This window comes from Loxodonta africana, chromosome 19 (genome assembly GCF_030014295.1).
Source record: "Loxodonta africana isolate mLoxAfr1 chromosome 19, mLoxAfr1.hap2, whole genome shotgun sequence".
Classification (NCBI taxonomy): Eukaryota; Metazoa; Chordata; class Mammalia; order Proboscidea; family Elephantidae; genus Loxodonta; species Loxodonta africana.
In genome coordinates, this window is record NC_087360.1 from 47,078,767 (window position 1) to 47,094,674 (window position 15,908).

General features: G+C 42.6%; 1 protein-coding gene across 2 annotated transcripts in view; it reads right to left on the reverse strand.

Moving 5' to 3' along the window:
* DPYSL2 (dihydropyrimidinase like 2) overlaps window positions 1-15,908 on the reverse strand; it is a 146,200-nt gene that overhangs the window by 25,257 nt on the left and 105,035 nt on the right. For both annotated transcript variants that reach the window (XM_064272662.1, XM_003412464.4), the window contains exons 4-7: window positions 6,655-6,819; window positions 4,440-4,501; window positions 3,802-3,882; window positions 3,244-3,312 (exon numbers count right to left, since the gene is read on the reverse strand). In XM_064272662.1, the coding sequence (XP_064128732.1) occupies window positions 3,244-3,312; window positions 3,802-3,882; window positions 4,440-4,501; window positions 6,655-6,819 (377 nt within the window). The remainder of the gene's footprint in view (window positions 1-3,243; window positions 3,313-3,801; window positions 3,883-4,439; window positions 4,502-6,654; window positions 6,820-15,908) is intronic.

Genomic DNA, 15,908 nt, shown 5'->3' on the forward strand with positions numbered 1-15,908 from the left:
CACTGCCTGATGACAAGCCCCTGAAGCCTCACGGGGCTGTCATATAGATGAAACTACTCAGGAGCACCAAGTACAATGCCTGGCATACAGAAGGTACGTGCTGTGCATTGCACCTCTGAGCCAGCTGAAAAGCAGACAACTCTATAAAGAAGATCCAATAAAATGCAGCTTCTCATGGGGCAAAAGGCCCCTCCCATGGAGTTAAGAGCTGCCCATATTGGCGAATTCCTCAAACTAACGGCCCCCAGAGGAGCCTTCATAATCAGCTGCCAGGAGACTCTGACACTTTCAGTGTAACAATTGCTAGAAAAGAAGTTTTCTGTACCTCACACCATGTAAAAATGGTTTCACTTTTTCTGGTCAAAACAGCAACCAGAACAACTCTTCTCTGATGGCTTTTTCCTTCTTAGTCAGCCCAGGGTGAGCTTCTTTCTTGTTTCTGCTTACAGCGATTTGGGGATGCAGAGCAGACAAGAGGAGAAGAGGAAGCAAGCCCCAAGGAAGGCTCTGGAGATTAAGTAAGAGTGTGGATCTTGGAAGCAGCCTCATGGAGCTGGGATAAGCAGCAATCAGCTCTTCTCAAATGGCAACATCTATTTTTGCTCTCTGATGCAACTGAATAGGATAGGATTGGCCTTCCAGCCAACAACCTGAATGATGGCCAAGAGTAAACTTTCTAATTAAGGCCAGCCCCAGGTGTTACCACCTGGTGGTAAGCTGAGCTTGAAATCGAGTGCGTGTGTGTGCGCGCGCATGTTAAGTGTAGCGGCAAGACACTGTAGTTACTAGCTCTGCAATACTGCGTGGTCACTTAACTTCCTGCCTCCTCACAGGAGAAAGATGGAAATGACAAAGGGTCCCACCAGAGCACAACTCCCAGCAGCACTACACACATGGAATAATGTAAATGGTGTTCCCTGGACACAGCCCTGTAGTCTATGCAAATGGTGCCCCCTGCAGTTGTGCAAAGGAGGTTCTGTGTCTGCCTCACAGGATTGTTGTAAAGCTTAAATGTGAAATATTGAGCTCAATATATGTTAGCTTTGAATGGGGTTTACAAGGGAAAAAAATGAATTGCCACAAGAATTACTTCACCCCTCTGTCTTTCTAGGACTCCTTGCAGCTTAAAGATCTAATCCCACAATGATTTCAAAACTGAACCCAGACCAACTCTAAGGAGATGGGCTGAGAGCAACCATGTTTTATGCCAATCCTCCTACCCAACATGTTTATCCTGGGAAGGCTGGTTAAAACAGTCACCTAGGCCAGGCTTGAAGGGGGAAAAAAGTCACAGAAAAGAACACTCAGGATGTCTTTGAAAATGGGATGGGGCAGCTATAGGAATTAACAGGGTCACTGCGTGTGTGTGTGTGAAAGTGCACGCATGCGCTGGTTTGTATATGTGTGTATGTATGTATGTGCACGTGTCTATTCGCATATGTATAAAGCCAGCCTCAGGCATCTTCTAGTGACAGCTAGTGAGACTGTCTCCTTTCCTACAAGCTACCTTCCTGAATCACTGTCCACCAGCAAAGTCACAGCATGGGGTTCCCCTCAGCTAGAGCAGGGGCCTAAATAAGTCACTTTCATTCTCCACTGCACTGGTACTGGCTCCAGCCCAGCCCTTTAGCACACACTGGAAGAGTAGATCATTATACTCCATGCCTGGAAATGGACCATGACAATACTGAAAATTTAATAGCTTCTGTCCTTCAGCTGGGGAGAGGACACTTTCAGGGGCATGGATGTGTGAAGGTGCCCTGGTGTGTCTCTGGTGTCAGGGCTGTAAGAAGGGAGATTAAGGAAGTGTAAACTCTCATTGTACGCAAAACACTCCAGAGTAGATTCTGCCTCTTCTTCTTTCTGCCTCTTCCCTTAGATTCTTTCTCCTTTTCCAGCCTCACTCCTTCTCTCACAGTCCGGGGAGAAAGACCAGGGACGCACACGACCTCCTCCGACCCGAGACAGCTGGTGATGGCACCCTTAAATCCCTCTTGAATCCATTTTCTTAGTAGGGAAAGCAAAGTCCTCTTTCAGTCATTGGTCCTCACGTGAACACTCCCAGATTCACAAGGGAGGCGCTAGTTCTAAACTTCCATAATTTGGTGCCTGTTGCCCTATCCATGCTCATCGTCTCAGCCTATTTACAGATAGAAAAATCCTCATTTTGAAGCCTACATGTGTTTTTAAAACCTCTTTTTGTTGATGGATGATTCTCTCTGCCCTTCCCTGCACCTGTCCTTTTCTGCTACATCTTTCTCTTAAGGAGAAAGTTTGTTTCTATTCATTCTTCTGCAGCCTGTGACCAGGGATCGGGCCATAAGACTCTCTCAATCATTCCCGTAGCTCAGAGCCCCTATATTATTCTTTTGTCAGGTCCTCTTAAGCTTTGCCTAGAGCCTTTCATTAGGAGCAAACTTCTGAAAAGCATTTAAAGGCCACAAATTCTAATTCATAAAAATAGGCTGTCAATCATGCAAGATGAAAGCACCCCCTCTCCTTCTAACTTACATCCCTCCCCATCTAGGACGGGCTCTCAACCAAAAAGACCCCTTGCTATTAATTTTCCCTCCACAATTTTGATTATACCAAACTATGTTGATTATGTAATATCCTGTGCAGCTCTATTATAGAAAAACTTAGAATTCCCATTAGGCTTTCCAGATACTTAGAAGAGCTTTTAGGACCCTATGACTATGGTTTGGTGACTAGTAAGATTTTGGATGACACAATGGTTAAGTGCTCGACTGCTAACCAAAAGGTCAGTATTTCGAACCCACTAGCTGCTCTGTGGGAAAAAGATTTATAGCCTTGGAAACCCTGTGGGGCAGTTCTGCTCTCCTATAAGGTCGTTATAAGTCGAAATTGACTCAACAGCAGTAGCTTTGGTTTGATTTTTAAGATTTCAGAGGCTCCAGGTTACAAACCACTCACCTAGATTGCAGGATGCTAACAGAAATGTATTTGTGTCTACTCAAGAAAAAGGAAGTGGAGAATTACAGCAAGAAAGAGGGGTCTTCGGACTAAATGCTCCAGGCTGCTTTACCCTACAGGCTCAGTCTAACGCTTCCTTTGCCTGTGTAGACACACACACATGGGTAATCTGTAGCTTCCCAGTGGAGCCAAATCAGCATCTAAGAAGTCCCCTCTGGACAGATGGGATGAGGGTTCTCGTGGTTGTCAGGGCTGGGCATCGCCCCGTGGATACCGCCGAGTCATGCATCCCATCCCGCAGGTGTTTACCTCCTCAGGCCGGCTCAGCACGTGTCCCTCAGGGCCGGTGATGCCCAGATCCAGAATCCTTTGCTGTTCCTGAAACGTTTAAAGAAAGCTAGGCTGTGAGAGAGAGCTAGGCTTCAGACACTGATTGTCAGAGATGTGGGTAACGAGCTGTGGGGGCGAGATGTAAAAATGGCACTGCTGACACTTGGCCCTTACCCTAAGACTCCATGACGAGATGGGTTCACTACCCTGTTCCCAGGCCTGACTGAGTTGGGACAGATGAATTACAGCCTCCCAGAACCATCCAGCTGATTCCCAGGGATGTTGACAGCCGACACAGTCTCGGCCCTCCCCTACAGTCTGAAATGTCTGTGTGTTATTAGTATTACACACTGAGAGGCACCATGTCACCAGCATTCGCACTGCCAGGGAGGCTGTGAGCACAGATGCCCAGGGCTATAACACCAATTCACCCTGACATTTCCCCTGGGTGTTAAGCTACACAAGTCACTTCACACTCTTGAACCTGTCTCTTGCCCAGTAGGTGATGAAGAAATGATCAAGAGGAAAGCACAATACCTCTGCAATGATGTCGCCATTTTCTGCATGGACTTGGGCAATCGCACCAATATCCCGGATCACGCTCAGTACTTCATATATCTGAGAGAGGAGGACGGGAGTCAGAGACAGTGATTATAGCTCCTTGTTCTCAAGTACGATCATCTCCCTGTCAGCAACATTTCTGGGATCAGAGATGATACCCCTCAACTGTCTCTATTAAGACTAGCTTTTTTGACATGACCCAAGGGCGATGTTTCTGGCCACATCTGGCAGAGCAGCGGGACCTCTCAGTAATTAACAGAGGCAGCAGAACCTAAAAAGATGAGGATTAGCAGTGAGAAACTCAGTGACGACACCTCTGGCTGTGCACCAGCTTTGCTGAGGAGGCTCTGAGTACACCTCTTGGCCACAATGACACATTTTGAGGCCGTTACGAGACTCAGATTCTAGAACCTGGTAGAGCATGGTACCGAGGGGTCAGGCACCGGATTCATACCCTCCATGAAGACCAATTACATCAGTGACTTAATCCAATACCCATTTCCCTTGAAGCTAAGAGGTGGACATACACTAGAGGGTGCTTTCCCAGGCCAAGAGCCGTGGCCTGAATGGACCAGATGCCAGTGGGCCAGTTCAGAAAAGTTGGCTTTTCTTACCTGGGAATCCGTTAGCTGGAAGCGATCCTTGAAAGCCATGTACACGAGGAAGGAATTCACCCCTGGTGGACATGCAAAATACGCTGGTTGAGAGATGACTTTCAATATATAAACCAAAACCAAATAATATGGAAGAGGATAAGAAAATCATAATACCATGCATATGTTTGTGTGCATATAAAAATATAAATAAATATATGTATATATATTAGAGAGAGAGACTGAGAAGGATAAAGCAAATGGGGTAAAATATAAACAACTGGTGAATCTGGGAACAGGGTACATGAGAGTTCTTTGTATTATTCTTACAATTTTTCTGTAACTTTAAAACTGCATCAAAATTAAAAGTTGTCCAAAAATCTTACGTTGCAACTTCAAAAAGAAAATGAGTTAGAAGTTTCTGTTGATGAAGGTCTGTAATAAATGTGTTTTCTTCAGTAAATAAACTACCCTCCATCCTGATTTTTAAAAAACTTTCTTTATATAAGAAAAAGTCCATTAGTGCAACAAGCAGATGTTGCAATCATCATCTTGGCATTTTAGAGTTCTTGCATCCCAGTGCACAAGGCCAAACATCCCTGCCCAACATCCATCACTATTTTAAACAATTGTACTGACAGTCTCCTAGCCTTGGAGCTTAATTCAAGCCACCTGGGGAGTGTTGGAAGCTGCCTGAGTTAAATGCCTCATGACATCCTGGCCTTTCTCTCCTCTCCAGGCAACAGTTACCATGGTAACCCCCTGCCTGGATTTGGAGTAGATGCATTCTAAGTATGGAAAGTTAAATCCATTTGAGTCTGGGTATTCTCAAAAGTGAGAAAGGTCAAAGGTTACCTATTTTCTTTTACGTGGAACCTGCATGCTGGAAAGAATCTTAGATGACATCTAGTCTAATACCCTCAGTGTTAGAGATAAAAAAAAAAAAAAAAAATTGAGACCCATAAAATTTAAGTGATTTGCCCAAGGTCATAGAGTTAGTCTGTGGAAGAGCAGAGAACTAAACCCAAGACTGTAGCTTCTCATTCTGGTGCTTTTCCAGCATACCACACTACAGAGGTGCCTAGGGATTTCCCTCCTGACATTTATGTCATAGCACATGATGATTCTGAGCCTAGGAGTCCCAGGACCCTAAAACAACAGGTGCTTCCCGAAGCCTTAGATCCAATGAAGCCAGTACATGACCCAGGACTCTAGTCTGTGGCCAAGGTCAAGGAGACCTAGGATGACAAAGTGGTCTGGCTTCACCATCTAAACCTCTGAGGTTTCTACTGACAAAATGGTCCCAGGGGCATCTTGAGGGAGACAAAATTATTCCAGCCTCCCCTGAGATACTCTTTAAACCTTAAACCAAAAATACCCCCTTGAAGTCTTCTTAAAACCAAACAATAGTTTAGCTTTATTTAAGTGAGTATTGTGCTCTTTTAAGAACTACCTAAATGGAATGAAATTGACGACAGCAACTCGAAAGGTTAAGTAGGAATCTTAGAGGGCTGTGAAGTTTATGTTAATGGGGAGAAACAATTCAGAAAAGGAAGGTGAGAATGGCTGCACAACCTGAAGAATGCAATCGATGTCACTGAACTGTACATGTAGAACAACAACAAATAAATTATTTTAAAAAAAGATTCCTCCAGTCTCCCTGTTAATCTTTCCAAATTCAATCCCTGGAGGTCTGCTCCACTAAAAAAGTTCTACGGAACTGAAAAGAGCCCTCAGGGTATCTCAGGTTTAAAGAGTCTCGTCACCCTCAAATCTATCCTGGGGTCTTCCAGGTCTAAAGGAAGAAGCTGCCCAACCCCTCCACTCCAGGCTCCTATGTACTCTCCCTAAAACTGCCCAGAATCCCCACCGGGATACACGTTTGTTACCCTTTGAGGGCAAATCACCAATACAGCTTCAACTCCCCAACCTGACTAGAGAACATAATTACCTCAAACCAATAAGCTGCAAGCAGCTGTTATGTAAGAACAGATCCAGGTAATAAGGCTCATGTTCTCCTATCAGTGAAAGCTTGTGTTAGTTACTCCGTTGGGTTAGGCTACCTCCAGTCAGCATCAGCTGTGGCCCTTAACCCTCTCTCCTTGCTAGGGGCAGGCTGGGGGTGAGGCACAAATGGAATCTATAAACACTATTCTATGTCATCTTCACAGAGCTATGCCAGGTTATGGACTGAGATGGAAATAACCCCAGAGGGTGGTCGGTCATTGCAACCTACCATGGTCCTTCACCAGGGCTTCCATCTCCTCTTGGATGCCCTTATGCCACTCGGTGATGTCCACATGCAGAGAGTAGTCACAGCAGGACTTGCTGTCAGCCCATTCCCTCCACTGGTCAAAGGCTGCCAGCAGGCTTGTCCCAGGTTCAGGAACAACATGGTCAACTAGAAAGTAAAAAACACTTGCCATTATCAACGAGAACCTCAGGGCCACGGGCCAGCAGATATTTTCCCATTCCAACCCTCAATAAGGCTTCTTTGGTTCAAAATCGAGACACTTATCTCTACAGCCAGTCTCTAAGAATTCACTTAAGCCACCTGACTTTCCAAGAGGGAGAAAGCAGAAAAGGAACTTGGCATTGGATGATTGCTTCAGTGAAACCAAACATGAACAGCCCAGATCTTGTTTCCCAGTTCAAAATCCCTGAAGGCACAAACCTTAGGCACATTCCACAATGAGTCCTTACGGACAACTGCAGTGTCAAATGGCCAGCCAAAGTAGTCAAACCTTTCTTCGTACTGATAGCTATGTGTGAGACGCCTCCCACCAGACGGCAAGGAATGGTAAGACGCTGGAGCACAGCCACCGGACCAGGCCTTTTAAAATTCCCTGGCATATCCACCCTCTCATCACCACTCATATTTCAGTAGCATAATACTACTTTGTAACTTAAGGGAAATCTTTCATCTTACAAGTTCAAAGTGTTTTAAAGCTGTGGTTATTGTTATTTTATTATTGAGGTAGGCTGATATGGAAGCCAGAATAAAGGCTTTAGACTCACGCAGACCTGAGTTTGTTTTCTGGCTCCACCACTTACCAGCAAGATACCTTGAGTAAGTTATTTAATCTCTACTAGCCTAAATTTTTGTGCTGGTTTGAAAAGGGGATAATATTACCTACCACATACATTCGCTATCAAGATGAAATGAGACGGCATGTCTATCAGCCTTACGTCACCCCCCTTTTGAAATCCTCCAATGGCTTCCCATTGCTTTTTGGAGAAAGATTAAAATCCCCAGCAAGGTCTACAAATCCTGCCCAGATTGGCCCTGGCCTACATCTACGACGTCACCTAGCACCATCTCCCCTTTGCACTCTGATCTCCAGTCACACAGGCTGCCTTTCGTTTTTATACTATCAACCTGCTCCTTCTTGCCACAGGGCCTTTGTACATGCTATTGTCTCTCCCAGGTCTTAGAGAGTTCTAGCCTAGTTACCATGATGACAGGCAGCTTACCCGGGACAATTATTATCTATCTTCTGCACAGAGACACTAAAATACAAACTGAAATGACTCGTCCAAGGTCAAATCAAACTTTTAACAAAGAAGATAAAACCCAGAGCTCCTGACACCTAAAGCACTGAATCATTCTTCCTAAATGAAGTATTAGATTTTCTACACCCAGTAAGCAGTTCTAAGCTAAGAAAATGCCAGCCCAGGCAATGCTAGTGAGCTCAGATTTCTGAAACGGATCAAAACTTGCTGATGCTGCTATGTTGCAATCAACTGAGCTTAGCTTCGTGTATCTCAAAAACATGGATATCTAGGCTGAAAATTTTATTTTGCAAAAATTTACTTTTTTAGAAGCATGAGTATATGTAAATGGGTGCATACATATCCAGTATCTGTAATAAATATAATGTTATTTATCAAACACAACGAGGATGTATATGTCTAATGCAAACCTATTCTATCTAATAATATGCTAACATAAAAACCCTGAGAAAACAATTCCAATTTTTTTCCTTAAACCGTGCCCCCCTTCCCCAAACAAACAAAAACATCAGTTTGTAGCCATCACAGTTTGTACAAAATCTCCGTAGCCATTCTCCGGCTTTACCTAAATAGCCCTCTCCAAACCAGTCTTCATAAGCAGCCAGAAGGACCTTCTTAAACCTTCAATCAGATCACATCGCTCCTCTGATTAAATTTTTAGTAGCAGTTCACTGTCTTTGGAGCAAAATTCAAACTCCTTCTTTTGGTCCTGCCTGATCTCTTCAATATCCTCAGATACTGGCTCATCAGCATCAGGCCACCCTGGCCTTTTTCATTTTATATATATATTACAGATACCAAATACATATGTATTCATTTAATTACATACGCTAATACTTACAAAAAAGTTTTATCGAAAGAAAATTTGGCCTAGACATCCACATTTTTGAGATACACAAAGGCAAGCCCGGTTGGCTGCAATCTGGCAGCATCGGTAAGTTTCGGTCCATGTCAGATCTGCAAACTCCTTCTGACCTCCAGGTCTTCGCCCAAGCGGCTCCCTCTGCAAATCGATTCCCTCTTACTCTTTACTTCAGCGTCTCCTCCTCAACCTTTTCATCTGGGATAAATGCCCTCATCCCAGTATCTCACCACCATCTGCAATCATCTATGTATCAGTTTAACTAGTCTACTGTCTAAATGTTCCCTTCCGGCTCTCATATCCCACCACAGAAGATTAGGCCAAGCACCAAAGGAGGTGCTCTTCTGAGAACTCAACGAACTTCTCCTGTTCAAGCCCACAGAGCTGCTGCAATGCCTGAAGACTCCGCCGCTTAATGCTGCCCTGTGCGGTCCTCAGTTACAGCTGCCTACCCAACAGAAATGCACTCTTTTTCCAACGGCATGGGGTCTGAATGGACGCCTTCTAAAAATTAAAATTTTCTTCTGATGATATAATTCTGCTTGGAGAAGAAAACATTTTTTCAAAAATAAAAAATTTTAAGGAAAATTAATATCACATGTAATTCCATTACCCAAAAAATCAACTCATATTTTGGTGTTTTCTCTTTTTTGTTCTACACATTGTATTTTCTTTTATTTCTTTACGTGCAGTCCATCTTCTTCCCCCCAAAATTTTAAGGTAGCTTACAAAGATACACACAATACAAGGAGGTTCTATAAAACAGAAACAAAAGTAGAAAAACATGAGGTAAAAGAAAACAATGATGGAACATAAAATGAAACCAGGAATGAGGCTAGAATGTATTTTGTACGTAAGTATGAAGAAGTAAACATTTAGTCTTACACATAGGCTAAATTTAGATTTACATGGGTGCAGTGTTGGTTCAGTGGTAGAACTCTTACACACAATGAGGGGAGCACCGGGGTTCAATTCCTGGCCACTGTACCTCACGCTCAGCCACCTTTCATCTGTAGGTGAATGTGTGGGTGTTACTATGATGCTGAAAAGGTTATAACAGAGCTTTCAGACTAAGAGAGACTAGAAAGAAAGGCCTGGTGATCTACTGCCAACAAATCAGCCAGTGAAAACCCTATGGATCGCAACGGTCTGACCCACAACAGATCATGCGGATGGTGCAGGACTGGGGAGTATTTTGTTCCATTGTACAAGGGGTCGCCATGAGTCAGGGACCATATAGCCAACAACAACAAATGCAGAGTTAGGCTCACTAGTCAATATAAAGAAGGAAACCTGGTGTATTTGACATATCTATCTCCTTTGGGATAAAAAAACAAATCACCTCCCCAGGAGAAGGACACACACCAAGATCCACATGCTCACAGTAACCACAGAAATGAGTTTCATGGGCCCAACTTTTTCTAAAACTTCTTTTCACGGGTAACACAAGCATCCCAAGGTACAGTTGGTAAAAGCAGCTCTGTGAGGGGCCCGCATAATGCCCACCAAGGAGACAGCCCCTTGATGATCTGGCTAGGACAGGCAGAATTCTGGGGTGTCTGGGGAATGGATGAATTGCCTGTCCAGGAGGCAATGCTGCATAAACCCTTCTCTACTGAGTATATGGACGTAAAGAGAGGATAAGTTTGAGCTTTGAAACTATTTCTAAAAAGAAGTACACCTCACCTTTATTTAAGTTAGGAAGAATTGCCCAGAGTAAGTTTGAATCTGATCTAACAAAGAATGAATAAACAAATAATTGCCTACATTTAAATGTTATATTTTACCTTTTCACTTAATATTTTATTATGGACTTTCACCAACACCACGTCATTAACTATTTATGAAAGATTATTTTAATGACTGCATATTACTTCACGAGTAAATCCTAACTTTTCTGTCATTCTTCAAATGTTAGACATTAAAACTATCACTGTTTCTGCCACCATAAATAAGGTTGGTATGAACATTTTTGTAGAGATTTCTAAATTAGTTCCTTAGAGTCCTTGAAGGTGACGGAATCAGAGAGCATTGCTTTTTTCAAGGTTTGTGATGTTCAACGGTAAATTATTTTCTAGAATGTTCTCATCAATTTGTATTTCCACATGTCCTTTACAGGAAGGTCTATTTCACCATTCCCTCACCAATAGGGAGGATTCTATTTTTAATCTCTTCAAATTTTATTGATAAAAATGACACCCAATTATCATTTTAATTTACATTGCTTTGCTTCCTAAAACCCAAAAACCAAACCCATTGTTGTGGAGTCAATTTCGACTCATAGCAATCCTGTAGGACTGAGTAGAACTGCCCCACAGGGTAGTGGCTGGTAGATTCCAATTTCTGAGCTTTTGGTTAGCAGCCATACCTCTTAATCACTGCGCCATCAGGGCTTTGCTTGCCAGAGGGGTTGAATTTTTTTCATGTTTCTGAGTTATTTCTGTTTTTTCTTTTGCAGGCCATCTGCTCATGTTCCTTGCCCATTTTTCTACTGGGATTTTTAGCCTTTTGTCATTGTGATTTGTATGAGATCTTTAAATGGATACTATATTACCCTTTAAATAGGTACTATATTACCATTTTTGTTGGAAGTATTTACAGTTTTTATCTTTAATTTTATTGACAATGCTTCTGACATACATAGATTTAATTTTAGGTTGTTTAAATTCTTTTTCTTATCCTCTGTGATTTATTATCTCATGTTTTACGTTTATAAAGTTCCTCCCCATTTAGAAACCCCCTATATTTCTTATTTGTATTTTTTAACACATCAGATATTTATACAGGTGAAAAGAATGAGCTGAGAATCTAATTTTGTTTTACCAGTTAACTAACTGTTCCAGCACCATTTACTGAATAATTCCCCCTCTGCTTATGGTGACTTTTAAATATACTATTATGATTACTGTTAAAGAAAACCTTTAATATTTAAAAACTAATAAAATATTTAATAATACTGTAAATACACATATAACGTGTGTTATACACACAAAACAGAGAGACAATACCAGATTCTGTCCCTAGCTATCCTGCTCCATTTCTGCCTCTGTTGGTATTAAATATAGCAGCTTTTTTTTTTTTTTTTGTAGATTTTAATATATGGTGGTACTTTTTTTTTTTTTACTAGCTGTCCCTTAGTAATTTTTTTTTTTTAATTTTTCTAAGAAAAAAAATGCATCTTTCAAAAGTCATCCATAAGGTATTCTTACCTTCTTGTTAACCTACAAACGCTGAGACTAAGATATACAGGACACTCATTCCTACCCAGATTCGTCAGGCAAGTCACTTAGGGTCCCTCTTACTCCGTTTACCCTTCTGTAATATGGGGAGGGACGACTTAGACTGGTGAAAGGACCCACTATCCTAAACCCCAAGGGTATGTAAAATCTCTTGGTGCTATGTTCTCAGACCTTAGAGTACATAAGAATTATCCTAAGTTATGTTTTAATGCCTCACGTTTGAAAAAGGACTTAAAAATTTGGATTTACTTATGTGATGTAATATTATATAACCATTAAAATAATTCATAGTTAATGACATGGTGGAAAGGGAAGCTCATAATATAATATTAAGTGAAAAACTGGCAAATTATGTTGTTTGTAAAGTGTTATTAAATATTTTATTAATAATATTAAATATTTTAATAATAATAATATTAACATTATTAAAGAAAGGTTCCTGGACCTCACCCCCAGAGTTTCTGATTCTATAGATTTGGGCTGGGGCCTGAGAATCTGTATTTCTCATATGCTTTCAGGAGCTACTGATGCTGCCTGTGGACCACTTTGCTTGTCACTGCTGGTGTTGTGTGCCAGCCAGTCAATTTCAACTCATAGCAACCGTATAGGACAGAGTAGAGCTGCCCCATAGGGCTTCCTAGGCTGTAATCTTTATGGAAGCAGATCACCAGGCCTCTCTCCCATGGAGCTGCTGGGTTGATATAAACTGCCAACCTTCTGGTTAGCAGCCGAGCGCTGAACCATTGCACCACGAAGTATAAATCCTTTGGCCACTGACTTCTCCTTCCACCTCCACTCAACTCACATCCATTTTATCAATGAGGATACTATTTACTATACAACAGCATTGTCATTTTCAAATATATCAAGTTTCCTGGCTGCAACACATTTCTTAGACTTATGAACCCTTGAAAACCAGGACTCAGGCAAAGCTGAGAGCTTCAGGGAAATAAACATGTTTCCTCCAAGAGCTGATGACATTCAGAAACGTGTCCACCAAAAGCTTCCACATGTTTTCCCACAGTTCTCTTTCCACAGAAGCTCTCCTGGGAAGAACTGCTCCAGGGAATGGGGCAAAATGTCACGTTCACTTCCGGAGGGAGCAAAGATTCCCCGCTAAGGACACAAGCCTGAAAATGACTTCATGGAACACACAGGCCTCTTCTTTGGTGACCTTCTTAAGCTATTTGCCTCTGCAACAGCTTGACTTTTGTCTTGCAGCTGGTTCCTTTCCACTCGTGTAAGACATGAGAAAAAGCTCAATAACTGAACATCCATGGTGCAGTGAAAGGGGGAAGGACTTTCGGGGCAAAGAGATCCTAGTTCTGGTTCTTAATGCAATGCTTACTTGCTGTGTGTATTCTTTGGGACCTCCGTATCCTCATATATAGAACACTAGCATGAAACAACCTACCTTGCAGGGCTTCAAGAAGTTTAAATAAGAAAGTGTATGTGAAAGCACCTGGTACAACACCTGGCATACACCGAGTTTTCATTCCTAGAAGCCCTAAGGCAAACCAACTGTCAACAACTGTAAACGCCACCGTGGTTTAAGTGGTAGGCCCATGAATCTGGTTTATGAGGGAGCCAAGAACATGCCCAGGACGCTGGCCTGAAGTTAGAAGTTACAAGGCAGTATCTGAAAGTACTTTAACCTAGAAGACATCAGCTATCTGCAAACGGCTATTACTACTTCTATTAAAACTATCAAAGGACCCCAATATTTTGGTAATTTTTTGCAATAATTGTAGATTCACATGCAGTTTTAAGAAATAATAGAGAGGTCCTTACACTGCTCATCCAGTCTCCCTCATTGGTGACATCTTACCGAACTATAGTACAATATCACAACCAAGAAATTTGCATAGACACAATCAGGGACACTTAATAGTTAAAACACATAAAGATGCCAGAAAAGTCACCACCACAGACCTGTTCTGGAACTGAAGTAACTGAGCAGAAACTACATTCTAAAAGCCTGCAGGGGAGATAAGCAGGTGGGACAAAGGAAAGGAAGGAGCAGAGAACTCTCGGCCCAGCCCTGCCAGATCCACCCCTGCCCAAGGAGCCTCTCCAAACCTTCAGACACAGTCACACTTAGGGGCAGTTCTGAAAACTTCTGTTACTCAATAGGCACAACACTGTCTCCCTGGGGTATTTAACAGAACTGCTCATCTCCAGCCTCCCATCCCAGAGTCCTCCCTGCATTTAACTCTGTGTGTGTTGGTCTTTCCCCCATCCCTATCTTAGATAAATTAATCAACTTGAATTAAAAGCAAACAATCAGGGAGATGACAACACAAACCACTGTTGCTTATCTAGGTGGCTTTTCCCTGAGCTGGTATCTACTCAGCAAAATGTTGTGTGACCTATTCAACCAGGCAGGGAATGGTTTTTGTTGGTGGGGAGATAAGAGCCATTGTGAGCCCAGCCAGCCAGTTAGGATAACATGGCTTTCTTCTAGAGAAAAGCAGAAAGGGAAGAGAAAGCCCAGGAGAATATAAGGAGTTGCCACATGAGAGGTAGTAAAGGAAACACTCTGGAGTCAGTGGCTTGAGTTCCATTACGTGACTTTGGGCAAGATACTCAGTCTCTCCAGGTACCATACTCCTCGTCTGCAAAATGGGGCTCATACTAGTACTTAACACATAGGGTTCTTACCCATTGCTGTCAATTCCAAGTCAGAGTGACCCTATAGGAAAGAGTAGGATGGCAAAGGGCTGGCCAGTGTTTTGTTCTGTTGTACATAGGGTCACTGAGTCAGAATCAACTTGATGACACCTAACAACAACAAATCTGACTTGAAGGTACCTAACAACAACAAATCTTTACAGAAGTTGAACAGTCACATCCTTCTCCCTCAAAGCGGCTGGTGGGTTCAAACCATTGACTTTTTGCTTAGCAGTGGAGCACTTTAATCACTGCCACCAGGGCTCCTAAATTTGTTGCAGTTGAGTTGATTCCAACTCATAATGACCCTATAGAACAGAGTAGTACTGCTCCATAGGGTTTCCAAGGCTGTAAATCTTTACAGGAAGCAGACTGCCACATCTTTCTCCCGCAGAGTGACTGGTGCGTTCAAATCGCTGACCTTCTGGTTAAGAGCCTGCTCTGTCCCATCACCATCCTCCTCCTTACCACCCTTTCAGTCCTCACCTGAGTTAACACTCCCAGGATCACAGCCATCTTGGCCCACACCACCCATAAGATTTCCTGACAGCACTCTTGCCATGCTTCTCTCCTGCTTCTCAGAATCATGTTTTAGCTCCTCCTTCTCCACCCATGTCTTCAATACTTGTGTCCCCAGGAACTATCCTACTTCGTTGGATTCCATTCCCTTTCCGACATTTATTCAAAAGGTCCCTTTCGGACTGATCTGTATGAATCTCTTTATTTCTTTCTCTTTTCTGTCTTTTCCTTTCTCATTCCTCTGGGCCACCTCTTTTCTGTCCTCTCCCCTGATCTCCTCCCCTCACACACCCATTCCTCTACTTTCAGTCTTCCTGGGAGCCAGTGTTGGCCTCAGCACTCAACTCTGGTTGAATTTTTGGAAGTAAATTGCCAGGGCTTTCCTCCAAAGTGTCTCCGAGTAGACCTGAATCTCCAACCTTTGTATTAGCAGCTGAGCACATTAATCATTTGCACCACTCTGGGACTCAGTGCACTATTAATAGCATTCACCTCAAATTCCTATACCTAAACCCTTTTCTATCATCAAAAACATATGCAGGTTCACTTAAGTGGACAACTAATGAACTTAACCCAATAGAGACGGGGCAATATCCAATGCAAGTTAGTGAAAGTCAATTTTGGGATTCGGGTAAAGAGCTTGTCAAAATTTCAGCACCTCATAAAGCCCTTTTCTTTGAGGCTTGG